The sequence below is a fragment of the Oncorhynchus mykiss genome, chromosome 17, assembly GCF_013265735.2.
Source record: "Oncorhynchus mykiss isolate Arlee chromosome 17, USDA_OmykA_1.1, whole genome shotgun sequence".
Taxonomy (NCBI): domain Eukaryota; kingdom Metazoa; phylum Chordata; class Actinopteri; order Salmoniformes; family Salmonidae; genus Oncorhynchus; species Oncorhynchus mykiss.
The window spans coordinates 695,161-709,504 of record NC_048581.1 but is presented as its reverse complement, the minus strand read 5'-3'; the positions used below and the strand labels follow the sequence as shown (position 1 = coordinate 709,504).

The 14,344-nt window shown below is 48.1% G+C and overlaps 1 protein-coding gene across 2 annotated transcripts in view; it reads right to left on the bottom strand.

The window, feature by feature from the left end:
* Window positions 1-14,344, bottom strand: part of LOC118940177 (mitotic spindle assembly checkpoint protein MAD1-like) — a 102,570-nt gene that overhangs the window by 56,795 nt on the left and 31,431 nt on the right. For both annotated transcript variants that reach the window (XM_036948491.1, XM_036948492.1), the window contains 5 exons: window positions 13,216-13,360; window positions 10,304-10,444; window positions 6,074-6,130; window positions 4,547-4,629; window positions 930-1,020 (listed from right to left, as the gene is read on the bottom strand). In XM_036948491.1, the coding sequence (XP_036804386.1) occupies window positions 930-1,020; window positions 4,547-4,629; window positions 6,074-6,130; window positions 10,304-10,444; window positions 13,216-13,360 (517 nt within the window). The remainder of the gene's footprint in view (window positions 1-929; window positions 1,021-4,546; window positions 4,630-6,073; window positions 6,131-10,303; window positions 10,445-13,215; window positions 13,361-14,344) is intronic.

Below are 14,344 nucleotides of genomic sequence, written 5' to 3'. Positions count from 1 at the left end.
CTAATCTCTGTGTGGCTTTAGGGACCATCAGGACTGGGACAACAGTAGGACTGATTCTATTAAGATCCCCCCACACACACACACACAGAGAGAGGGATGAGTTGGGTTGAAACTAGGGCTGTTATGGTGACCATATTACCGCCACACCGGAGGTCACTAGTCATGAAGACAGTCAAATTCCACCTGACAGTTTAGACACGGTAATTAGGCTTCTCTGTAGGCTATATTACATGGATTTACTGTGAAGGTGTAGGCTGTATTACATGGATTTACTGTGAAGGTGTAGGCTATATCACATGGATTTACTGTGAAGGTGTAGGCTATATCACATGGATTTACTGTGAAGGTGTAGGCTGTATTACATGGATTTACTGTGAAGGTGTAGGCTATATCACATGGATTTACTGTGAAGGTGTAGGCTGTATTACATGGATTTACTGTGAAGGTGTAGGCTATATCACATGGATTTACTGTGAAGGTGTAGGCTGTATTACATGGATTTACTGTGAAGGTGTAGGCTATATCACATGGATTTACTGTAGGCTATATCACATGGATTTACTGTGAAGGTGTAGGCTATCACATGGATTTACTGTGAAGGTGTAGGCTATATCACATGGATTTACTGTAGGCTATATCACATGGATTTACTGTGAAGGTGTAGGCTATATCACATGGATTTACTGTGAAGGTGTAGGCTATATCACATGGATTTACTGTGAAGGTGTAGGCTATATCACATGGATTTACTGTGAAGGTGTAGGCTATATCACATGGATTTACTGTGAAGGTGTAGATTATATCACATGGATTTACTGTGAAGGTGTCAATCATCCCTGACGTGGATGATTGACAGGTGAGTTACCCACACCTCCCAGGCCAGAGAGCAGCCCTGTATGTCGAGTCCTCACACACACACGACTGTGTACCTGTAAGTTGTGTCTCTCCAGCCTCAGCTCTAGAACATTGTTCTGTTCTTCCAGACGTTGTCGCTCTCCCTCCAACTCCTCAATCTTCAGCCTGCCGACACAACACACACACACACACTCCTTAGATGAATGAGCTCAATAGCGATGATGATTCTGAGTGTAATGAAGCGGTGTCTCTCCTCTCCATTAATGAACTGAATGTTTGTTTTGATATCCAGACTGTAGTGAAACAGAGACACTAATCACAACGTGTGTAATTGATGGTAAAGTGTGTGTGTGTGTGTGTGTGTGTGGTCTACATGGGGTAGGTAAGTGGAAAGCAGGTGTGTGTCAGGCCATTGTGATGTAAACATGTCGTCATGACGACATGAACACCATCTAATAGTAATTTAATAACCCTACAATATAACTAGATAAAGCACCAAGATCGCATCATACATTCTAATGTTCTTCATTCCTCAGTTCTGTGTTCCATAGTTCTATGTTCCATAGTTCTATATTCTACAGTTCTGTGTTCCATAGTTCTATATTCTACAGTTCTGTGTTCCATAGTTCTATATTCTACAGTTCTGTGTTCCATAGTTCTATATTCTACAGTTCTGTGTTCCATAGTTCTATATTCTACAGTTCTGTGTTCCATAGTTCTATGTTCTAACGTTTGGTGTTCTATTCATGGGTTACATTTTAACTTACAAACAAACATTTTAACTTGTTTTGGACTGACGCCCGACTGAGCATTATTCTCAATACAAAGTCAATTAACGCTGATGAAGATTTCTCCAAAAGTAAATGATAGTGGTTCAGCAATACAACCCCATTCTGAAGGAGACACATCATTAGTAGGAAAACCTCTGGTCGTCGTTATGACGTCACAGATTGACATTAGATGCAGCATGACGTCAGCGTCGCTGGCTAACCTCTGGTCGTCGTTATGATGTCACAGATTGACATTAGATGCAGCATGACGTCAGCGTCGCTGGCTAACCTCTGGTCGTCGTTATGACGTCACAGATTGACATTAGATGCAGCATGACGTCAGCGTCGCTGGCTAACCTCTGGTCGTCGTTATGATGTCACAGATTGACATTAGATGCAGCATGACGTCAGCGTCGCTGGCTAACCTCTGGTCGTCGTTATGATGTCACAGATTGACATTAGATGCAGCATGACGTCAGCGTCGCTGGCTAACCTCTGGTCGTCGTTATGATGTCACAGATTGACATTAGATGCAGCATGACGTCAGCGTCGCTGGCTAACCTCTGGTCGTCGTTATGATGTCACAGATTGACATTAGATGCAGCATGACGTCAGCGTCGCTGGCTAACCTCTGGTCGTCGTTATGATGTCACAGATTGACATTAGATGCAGCATGACGTCAGCGTCGCTGGCTAACCTCTGGTCGTCGTTATGATGTCACAGATTGACATTAGATGCAGCATGACGTCAGCGTCGCTGGCTAACCTCTGGTCGTCGTTATGATGTCACAGATTGACATTAGATGCAGCATGACGTCAGCGTCGCTGGCTAACCTCTGGTCGTCGTTATGATGTCACAGATTGACATTAGATGCAGCATAACGTCAGCGTCTCTAATGACAACATTGCCATCCGTCTAAAGTCAATTTGACAAAATGAAAAGGCAGAGTTGTTTCCTCCTAAACATGAACCTTCTTCAGCAGTGGGGTGGTATTTCCTGGCTCTTCAGTCGACTGTCAGTCTGTCCAGAGTGACTTTAGGTCAGCACTGTGACGTCACCTTGACAACGTTCATAACGACTGTCAGTCTGTCCAGAGTGACTTTAGGTCAGCACCGTGACGTCACCTTGACAACGTTCATAACGACTGTCAGTCTGTCCAGAGTGACTTTAGGTCAGCACCGTGACGTCACCTTGACAACGTTCATAACGACTGTCAGTCTGTCCAGAGTGACTTTAGGTCAGCACCGTGACGTCACCTTGACAACGTTCATAACGACTGTCAGTCTGTCCAGAGTGACTTTAGGTCAGCACCGTGACGTCACCTTGACAACGTTCATAACGACGGCATGACGCCAGAGTGACTTTAGGTCAGCACTGTGACGTTATGAACGTTGTCAAGGTGACGACTGACAGTCTGTCCAAATCAAATAAAATGTATTTATATAGCCCTTCGTACATCAGCTGATATCTCAAAGTGCTGTATAGAAACCCAGCCTAAAACCCCAAACAGCAAGCAATGCAGGTGTAGAAGCACGGTGGCTAGGAAAAACTCCCTAGAAAGGCCAAAACCTAGGAAGAAACCTAGAGAGGAACCAGGCTCTTCTGGCTGTGCCGTGTCCAGAGTGACTTTAGGTCAGCGCTGTGACGTCACCTTGACAACGTTCATAACGACGGCATGACGCCACAGAGTGACAACCTATGAAGAGTTTTAACGTTCCACTGTTCTATAATTTAGTGTTCTAGCGCTCTGTGTTCTATAATTTAGTGTTCTAACGTTCTGTGTTCTATAATTTAGTGTTCTAGCGCTCTGTGTTCTAGCGTTCTGTGTGTGTCTAGTAGTTGAGGGAGCTTGTTGATCTCCAGTGTGATAGTAATGTCAGGGGGACTTCCTCCATAGGCTTCCTGTCTCCTTCACTCTTCATCACATGATCAACGACTTGATTCTCCCTCCATACCTGTCTGACCTCCATTTCTTCCTCTATCGCTCCCAGTGGACCTCGCATCCCTCTCCTCCTCTTCTTCACCCCCCACTTCTCTAACTAACCTCTTCTCCCAGCCTCTCCACCTCTTCTTCACACCCCACTTCTCTAACTAACCTCTTCTCCCAGCCTCTCCTACACCCTCTTCTCTAACTAACCTCTTCTCCTCTTCTTCACCCCCCACTTCTCTAACTAAACTCTTCTCCCAGCCTCTCCTCTTCACCCCCCTCTTCTCCCACCTGGCCCCCCACGCTCCCTAGCAACCCGTCTGGCCCCCCGCGCTCCCTAGCCAGCCACCTGGCCCCCCGCGCTCCCTAGCCAGCAAGCCTGGCCCCCCGCGCTCCCTAGCCAGCCAGCCTGGCCCCCCGCGCTCCTTAGCCAGCCGCCTGGCCCCCCGCGCTCCTTAGCCAGCCGCCTGGCCCCCCGCGCTCCCTAGCCAGCCGCCTGGCCCCCCGCGCTCCCTAGCCAGCCGCCTGGCCCCCCGCGCTCCCTAGCCAGCCGCCTGGCCCCCCGCGCTCCCTAGCCAGCCAGCCTGGCCCCCCGCGCTCCCTAGCCAGCCAGCCTGGCCCCCCGCGCTCCCTAGCCAGCCAGCCTGGCCCCCCGCGCTCCCTAGCCAGCCGCCTGGCCCCCCGCGCTCCCTAGCCAGCCGCCTGGCCCCCGCGCTCCCTAGCCCAGCCAGCCTGGCCCCCCCGCACTCCCTAGCCAGCCAGCCTGGCCCCCCCGCGCTCCCTAGCCAGCCAGCCTGGCCCCCCCGCGCTCCCTAGCCAGCCGCCTGGCCCCCCCGCGCTCCCTAGCCAGCCAGCCTGGCCCCCGGGCTCACTCCATTCTCTCTCACCCTCCACTCCTCTGAACTCCTCCTCTCTGTAAATGGCTCAGTATGGTAGTACTGAACCATACAGTATGGTACTTCACCTCTCTACTGGTGTTAAGTGTGTGAGTTACCGGAGTGTGTTGACTTCCTCGTTCGTTGCTAAGGGGTTGCCCTCGTCTTGCTGCTTCTTCATAACCTCCAGCTCCAACTCCATCTAGAACACAGAGACACACACACTTACTAACCCAGACTAACATAAAAACAGACCCAATCACTCCGATGCCTTCCCCCTCCCTCCGGCCCACTCTCCCCCATCTCCCCCCGGCCCCATCTCCCCCTCTCCCCCATCTTCCCCCTCCCTCCGGCCCCCTCTCCCCCCTCCCTCCGGCCCCCTCTCCCCCAACTCCCCCCGGCCCCCTCTCCCCCAACTCCCCCCTCCCTCCGGCCCCCTCTCCCCCATCTTCCCCCTCCCTCCGGCCCCCTCTCCCCCATGGCCCCCTCTCCCCCCTACCTCTCCCCCTCCCTCCGGCCCCCTCTCCCCCCTCCCTCCGGCCCCCTCTCCCCCTCCCCGGCCCCCTCTCCCCCTCCTTCCGGCCACCTCTCCCCCTCCTTCCGGCCACCTCTCCCCCTCCTTCCGGCCACCTCTCCCCCATCTCCCCCCTCCCTCCGGCCTCCTCTCCCCCCCTCTTCCCCCTCCCTCTGGCCCCCTCCCTCCGGCCCCCTCTCCCCCCCCTCTTCCCCCTCCCTCCGGCCCCCCATCTCCCCCCCTCTCCCCCCCCCCCCCCTCCGGCCCCCTCCCTCCGCCCCCCCCCCCCCCCCCCCCCTCCGGCCCCCTCCCTCCGGCCCCCATCTCCCCCCCTCTTCCCCCTCCCTCCGCCCCCCCCCCTCCCTCTTCCCCATCTCCCCCCTCCCTCCGGCTCCCTCTCTCCCTCCGGCCCCCTCTCCCCCCGGCCACCTCTCCCCCATCTCCCCCCTCTTCCCCCTCCCTCCGGCCCCCTCTCCCCCATCTTTCCCCTCCCTTCGGCCCCCTCTACCCCCGACCTCCAGCCCCTTCCCTCCGGCCCCCGACCTCCTCTCCCCCCTCCCTCCAGCCCTCTCTCCCTCCATCCATCCATCCATCTCTCCCTTCTTCCCACTGACCAACTCTCCCTCCCCCTCATATATTCCATCCCCCTCTTCCTCCATCCATGTATCCCTCCTCTCCCCCTCATATATTCCACCTCCCTCTCTAAATGCTCTATACCACTATTCCCTAAACAGACAGCACACCGGTGCATCCCCCTCCATCTGTCTCTCCTCTGATGGAGACTAATCAATGAAGGAGATGTCTGGGTAACAAGGGAAGAGAGGAGGAGAGGGACGCGGCTCGTGATTCAACACCACTCAGACACACACAACGATACATCCATTCATTCCTCTCCCTCTTCTGTCTCTCCTCAGACAGAGAGGTAATCACAAGGTGGAGAGACGAGAGGGTGTTTGTGTGTGTGTGGCGAGACGAGATGATTTCACACGTGTCACTTCCCATCTCCACGGCAATTGTGACGTTGCCCTGGAAACAGGAACAGCCAAGTGTGTGTTATAAACGACCGCCGTCTAGGAAAAACACGCGTTATTTCACAGGGTGTGTGTGTGGGTGTGTGTGTGTGTACACTCACAGTCTGTACTTGTAGTTTGAGGGCCCCAGCCTCCTCTTGGGCTTTAGTCAACAGAACCTGCAGAAGAGGGAGAAAAACACCACTTAGACAAGAGGGGGGGGGGGTGTGTGTGTGTGGCAGGCAGATGGAGGAAGACTGGTAGAGAGACAAATATTCTATAACAGCCTCCACTCTTCCTGGAGGGCTTTCCCACTAGATGTTGGAACATTGCTGCGGGGACTTGCTTCCATTCAGCCACAAGAGCACTAGTGAGATCAGGCACTGATGTTGGGAGACCAGGTCTGGCTCGCAGTCAGGGATCTGTGCAGGACAGTCAAGTTATTCCACATCGATCTCGACAAACCATTTCTGTATGGACCTTGCTTTGTGCACAGGGGCATTGTCATGCTGAAACAGGAAAGGGCCTTCCCCAAACTGCCACAAAGTTGGAAGGAACAGAATCGTCTAGAATGTCATTGTATGTTGTAGCGCTAATATTACCCTACACTTGAAATAAGGGGCTCGAACCGTGAAAAACAGCCACAGACCATTATTCATCCTCCACCAAACTTTACAGTTGGCACTTTGCATTGGGGCAGGTAGCGTTCTCCTGGCATCCTCCAAACTCAGATTCACCCGTCGGAATGCCAGATGGTGAAGCGTGATTAATCCCTCCAGAGAAGGCGTTTCCAGAGTCCAGTTGCGGCGAGCTTTACACCAGTCCAGCCGCGAGTGTTATTGAGCATGGTGATGTTAGACTTGTGTGCGGCTGCTCGGCCATGGAAACCCATTGAAGCTCAGATCACGTGGTTACCACCCTGCATGAACACGGCTCTGGGATACGAATAAATAACATCAGCTAGGAAAACAGCCAGCTAATGTTAGCTAGCTAACAGTACACTGTAGCTTGAAATTAAACCACTGTCTGTCAAAATTAGAAACGTGTAATATCTGTCATTGTGCTGATGTTGCTTCCAGAGGGCAGTTTGGAACTCGGTAGTGAGTGTTGTAACAGAGGGCAGACAATTTTTACAAGCATTTTTACAAGCATTGCACTTCAGCACTCTGCGGTCCCGTTCTGCTGAGGTCGTGTCGCCTACCACTTCACGGCTGAGCCATTGTTGCTTCTAGATGTTTCCACTTCACAAAAACAGCACTTAAAGTTGACCGGGGCAGCTCTAGCAGGGCAGAAATTTCACAAACTGACTTGTTGGAAAGGTGGCATCCTATGACGGTGCCCATGTTGAAAGTCACCGAGCTCTTCAGTAAGGCCATTCTACTGCAAATGTTTGTCTATAGAGATTGCATGGATGTATGCTCAATTTTATACCCCTGTCAGCAACGGGTATGGCTGAAATAGCCAAATCCACTAATTTGAAGTGGTGTCAACATAACATACATACATACATACATACATGCACAGTTGAAGTCAGAAGTTTACATACACTTAGGTTGGAGTCAATAAAACTAGTTTTTCAACCACTCCACAAATTTCTTGTATTAACATATTATAGTTTTGGCAAGTCGGTTAGGACATCTACTTTGTTGCATGACAAGTAATTTTTCCAACAATTGTTTACAGACAGATTATTTCACTTAATTCACAGTATCACAATTCCAGTGGGTCAGAAGTTGACTGTGCCTTTCAACAGCTTGGAATATTTAAAAGAAATTGGTAATGTCTTTAGAAGCTTCTGATAGTCTGACATAATTTGAGTCAATTGGAGGTGTACCTGTGGATGTATTTCAAGGCCTACCTTCAAACTCAGTGTCTCTTTGCTTGAAATCATGGGAAAATCAAAAGAAATGAGCCAAGTCCTCAGAAAAAAGACCTCCACAAAAATTATAGAAAACTCTGCTTTGTCTGGTTCATCCTTGGGAGCAATTTCCAAATGCCTGAAGGTACCACGTTCAATGGTACAAACAATAGTACGCAAGTATAAACACCATGGGACCACGCAGCCGTCATACCGCTCAGGAAGGAGACGCGTTCTGCCTCCTAGAGATGAACGTACTCTGGTGCGAAAGTGCAAATATATCCACAGTAAAACGAGTCCTATATCAACATAACATGAAAGGCTGCTCAGCAAGGAAGAAGCCACTGCTCCAAAACCGCCATAAAAAAAGCCAGACTACAGTTTGCAACTGCACATGGGGACAAAGATCATACTTTTGGAGAAATGTCCTCTGGTCTGATGAAACAAAACCAGAACGTTTTTTTCCAATATTAACCATCGATGTGTTTGGAGGAAAAAGGGGAAGGCTTGCAAGCCGAAGAACACCATCCCAACCGTGAAGCACGGGGGTGGCAGCATCATGTTGTGGGGGTGCTTTGCTGTAGGAGGGACTGGTGCACTTCACAAAATAGATGGCATCATGAGGTAGGAATACTACATGGATAGATTGAGGCAACATCTCAAGACATCAGTCGGGAAGTTAAAGCTTGGTAGCAAATGGGTCTTCCAAATGGACAATGACCATATTTCTAAAGTTGTGGCAAAATGGCATAAGGACAACAAAGTCAAGGTATTGGAGTGGCCATCACAAAGCTCTGACCTCAATCCTACAGAATATTTGTGGGCAGAACTGAAAAAGCGTGTGTGAGCAAGGAGGCCTACAAACGGTACACTTTGTTTGCCTAGCTAGGTTCATGGTTTCCCTAACTTGCTAGCTATAGGTCTTAAATTAAAAGTGTACTGTCAGTTGAGCGCCAAGTGTTCGCTCTGAGAGCAAATCGAGATGGGCGGGGCTAAAGCTCCGAGAGCAAAACGAGATGGGCGGGACTAAAGCTTAAGAAGGTGTGAACTCTGCTGAATGGGTGTAGACAAAGAAGAGCTCTTCACCAGATACCAAAACATTCAAAGACCATTTTCTCAAAAGTGAGTTTACAAAGTTGATCAACTTCAAAGCAGAATGACTTTCCCATTGTTCAACTGTAGTGTATGAGATCCCATCGTGTAGCTCTGTGTGTCTACTTCTATCCAATGTAAAAATAAAAAAACAAACACACAATTTACAATTCTGCTCCATAAGACCGAATCTATGTTGAGACAGAGACACAGACAGACATCTATGTTGAGACAGAGACACAGACAGACATCTAGGTTGAGACAGAGACACAGACAGACATCTAGGTTGAGACAGACAGAGACAGACATCTAGGTTGAGACAGAGACACAGACAGACATCTAGGTTGAGACAGAGACACAGACAGACATCTAGGTTGAGACAGAGACACAGACAGACATCTAGGTTGAGACAGAGACACAGACAGACATCTAGGTTGAGACAGAGACACAGACAGACATCTAGGTTGAGACAGAGACACAGACAGACATCTAGGTTGAGACAGAGACACAGACAGACATCTAGGTTGAGACAGAGACACAGACAGACATCTAGGTTGAGACAGAGACACAGACAGACATCTAGGTTGAGACAGAGACACAGACAGACATCTAGGTTGAGACAGACAGAGACACAGACCGAATCTATGTTGAGACAGACACAGACAGACCGAATCTATGTTGAGACAGAGACACAGACAGACATCTATGTTGAGACAGAGACACAGACAGACATCTATGTTGAGACAGAGACACAGACAGACATCTATGTTGAGACAGAGACACAGACCGAATCTATGTTGAGACAGAGACACAGACAGACATCTATGTTGAGACAGAGACACAGACCGAATCTATGTTGAGACAGAGACACAGACAGACATCTATGTTGAGACAGAGACACAGACCGAATCTATGTTGAGACAGAGACAGACATCTAGGTTGAGACAGACACACAGACCGAATCTATGTTGAGACAGAGACACAGACCGAATCTATGTTGAGACAGAGACACAGACAGACATCTATGTTGAGACAGAGACACAGACCGAATCTATGTTGAGACAGAGACACAGACAGACATCTAGGTTGAGACAGAGACACAGACAGACATCTAGGTTGAGACAGAGACACAGACCGAATCTAGGTTGAGACAGAGACACAGACAGACATCTAGGTTGAGACAGACAGAGACACAGACAGACATCTAGGTTGAGACAGACAGAGACACAGACAGACATCTAGGTTGAGACAGACAGAGACACAGACAGACATCTAGGTTGAGACAGACAGAGACACAGACAGACACAGACAGACCGCCTCCCTACCTCCATCTCTGTATTGTGGTTCTGAGAGACAGACAGACAGAGACACAGACAGAGAGACAGACAGACCGTCTCCCTACCTCCATCTCTGTATTGTGGTTCTGAGTCTTGGTCAGTACATCTTCTGCCTCTCTGAGTCTGCGGCTGAGTTGAGGAGTGTAGTCACTAGAAGACAGCTCACTGTCATAGGACTCCAGGATAGCCCGCATCCCATCCCTCTCCTGGAACACACAGGAAAAAGAGACAGTGAGTGTAGTCACTAGAAGACAGCTCACTGTCATAGGACTCCAGGATAGCGCGCATCCCATCCCTCTCCTGGAACACACAGGAAAAAGAGACATTGAGGCAACTAAAAACACATTCATTATTGAGGCACGTAGGCTTTTGTCATAAACAATTTTGATTATTTTTAAATTTAACTAGGCAAGTTAGTTAAGAACTAATTCTTATTTACAATGACGGCCTCCCGCCGGCCAAACCCAGACGACGCTGGGACAAATGTGTGCCGCCCTGTGGGACTATGAGTGCATTTCACAACACTTTGGGTTGTAATCATATTAGAATGCTTGTAGTGATAGTCACCAATCAACTGCATTACCCTGAAAAATAAATCAGAATGGAGATGCTAATGAATGTAGATGCTAATCTGGCTAATGGTGCTAACCATAGTACTATATCTGAATGTAGATGCTAATCTGGCTAATGGTGCTAACCATAGTACTATATCTGAATGTAGATGCTAATCTGGCTAATGGTGCTAACCATAGTACTATATCTGAATGTAGTTGCTAATCTGGCTAACGATAGTACTGTATCTGAATGTAGAGGCTAATCTGGCTAACGAGAGTACTGTATCTGAATGTATCAAGCATTTCGCTACACCTGCAATAACATCTGCTAAACACGCGTATGTGGATTCTTTTATTTATTTGAATGTAGATGCTAATCTGGCTAACAGCGCTAAACATAGTCCTGTATCTGAATGTAGATGCTAATCTGGCTAACGGCGCTAAACATAGTCCTGTATCTGAATGTAGATGCTAATCTGGCTAACGGCGCTAAACATAGTCCTGTATCTGAATGTAGATGCTAATCTGGCTAACGGCGCTAAACATAGTCCTGTATCTGAATGTAGATGCTAATCTGGCTAACGGCGCTAAACATAGTCCTGTATCTGAATGTAGATGCTAATCTGGCTAACGGCGCTAAACATAGTCCTGTATCTGAATGTAGATGCTAATCTGGCTAACGGCGCTAAACATAGTCCTGTATCTGAATGTAGATGCTAATCTGGCTAACAGCGCTAAACATAGTCCTGTATCTGAATGTAGATGCTAATCTGGCTAACAGCGCTAAACATAGTCCTGTATCTGAATGTAGATGCTAATCTGGCTAACAGCGCTAAACATAGTCCTGTATCTGAATGTAGATGCTAATCTGGCTAACGGCGCTAAACATAGTCCTGTATCTGAATGTAGATGCTAATCTGGCTAACGGCGCTAAACATAGTCCTGTATCTGAATGTAGATGCTAATCTGGCTAACGGCGCTAAACATAGTCCTGTATCTGAATGTAGATGCTAATCTGGCTAACGGCGCTAAACATAGTCCTGTATCTGAATGTAGATGCTAATCTGGCTAACGGCGCTAAACATAGTCCTGTATCTGAATGTAGATGCTAATCTGGCTAACGGCGCTAAACATAGTCCTGTATCTACTAGTTCGACTGCTACATGCAAAAAAAAAAATGGTGTTTAACAATAATAGCTGAGATTAAATCTTAGCGACAGTCTTAAAACATTAATTATGAAATCATTACCAGAATCCAAGTCTCTCAGCCTGCATCTTTGGTGCTAACGTTAGAAATGCTAGCTCGCTAAGTAACTAAGCCTGCTGCATTCTGAAATCAAGTGTTTTCAACGATACAGACAAAACACAGCGACAGTCCAACCATCCAACACTGGAGACCTATTAGAAGTAACAAAAAAAAAAGTCTACAAGTAATTCACTATGAAAAGAAAAAGGTTTTTTTGGAAAGAGAGCAATGGCCGCCGACGTGTTATATAGATCGTTGAAAATTAATGGCTATAAAAAATAATATATATATACACATATACATATATATACACATATATATATATACATATACACATATACACACATATATATATATATATATATATATATATATATATATATATATATATATATACACAGTGCCTTGCGAAAGTATTCGGCCCCCTTGAACTTTGCGACCTTTTGCCACATTTCAGGCTTCAAACAAAGATATAAAACTATTTTTTTTGTGAAGAATCAACAACAAGTGGGACACAATCATGAAGTGGAACGACATTTATTGGATATTTCAAACTTTTTTAACAAATCAAAAACTGAAAAATTGGGCGTGCAAAAGTATTCACACACACCAGATACACACACAGATAACAGTCCCATTTAGCATTTTATTATTTTCATACATTTTTTATTTATTTATATAAACAAAATTGGTTTTGGTCAACTTATCTGTTGTGATAATAGGATTCTACCACGTCAACACACACACACACACACACACCCCCCCCTGTCTACTCGGATTAAAGAGCGTGTTGGCTAATATGAAAGAGACGATGATGAGAAACATTAAGCAGCCTAAAGCAGGTTGTGTCTCTTATCCAAGACCTCCACCAACAGTCGCTGTATCACAGAGCCGTCAGTTCCATGTAGACTGTCTGAGCCTCCTTAAAAGGGGGACGTCAGGATACTGGTAGGGGCCCTTAATCTACTTCCCCAGAGTCACCTGAACTCCTGGATACCATTTATAATGGTCTCCACAGGCAGTTGCTATCTAGCGAAAATGCTAACTAGCGTTAGCGCAATGATAAAGTCTACTGTAGTTAGCGTCGGCTCGCTAAACCACCTCTTAACTTCCTTCAGAACGGACACAGAGACATAGCAGTTTCCACCAGTTGATCTGACACACACACACACACTACCTTGGTGAGCAGCAGCACTCTCTTCTGTAGTCGTCTGACCAGGGATTCCTGGGTCTCTCTCTTCTTCTGTTCTTCCAGAGATTTAGAACGTAGCGACAACAGCTCCCCCTGGAGGTCAGCCTTAGACCGCTCCACTGACCTACAGCTGTGGAGGGAGGAGGGGAGAGCTTTAGAATGTAGACAACAGCTCCCCCTGGAGGTCAGCCTTAGACCGCTCCACTGACCTACAGCTGTGGAGGGAGGAGGGGAGAGCTTTAGAATTTAGACAACAGCTCCCCCTGGAGGCCAGCCTGAGAACGCTCCACTGACCTACAGCTGGGGGGAGGAGAGAGCTTTAGAATGTAGACAACAGCTCCCCCTGGAGGCCAGCCTGAGAACGCTCCACTGATCGACAGCTGGGGAGGGGAGGAGGAGGGGGGGAGAGCTTTAAAATGTAGACAACAGCTCCCCCTGGAGGCCAGCCTTAGACCGCTCCACTGACCTACAGCTGGGGGGGGGGGAAGGAGAAGGACAAGGGGGGGAGAGGGGGACTCTAAACCCCCCCTCTTTCCCTTCAGTCCCTCTTAATGGGTGTGTTCCATTAATAATACATTGTCCGTAAGCGTGCTCTTGTTCACTGCTTCCCACAAATCTTAAAGCATTGGATTGGGAGGAATGAACAAGAGGACGCTTCCACCATGCTTCACTAAACCTCTTTTCCTTTCAAATCAGTGAAGGGAAGTGAACACAGAGGAAGGAGAGATATCCTCCCTGTTCTCTCTACTTTCCTCAGTGCTTCTCGTTCCGGCTTCCTCCTCCTCCCTCTCCACCCCTCCCCCCTGCACTCCATCTCTCCTCGTTATCTAGTGCTTCTAAACAGTGTTATATTTCATAATTAGCTCCGTATGGATCAAGAGAGGGTAGCTCGTTAGCTAACGACTAGCACAAACACACACACACAGAAACACACACCTCTATGCTGGGGATTAGTGTAGCGGTACTAACGAAGTCAAGATGAGTCTAATTAGCTGTCTGACTATTTAGATCAAACCCACACTACTGGGGGAGAGAAAGAAGGAGAGCTGGGGAGGGTGAGAGAGAGAAGGAGAGCTGGGGAAGGAGGGGGAGAGAAAGAAGGAGAGCTGGGGAG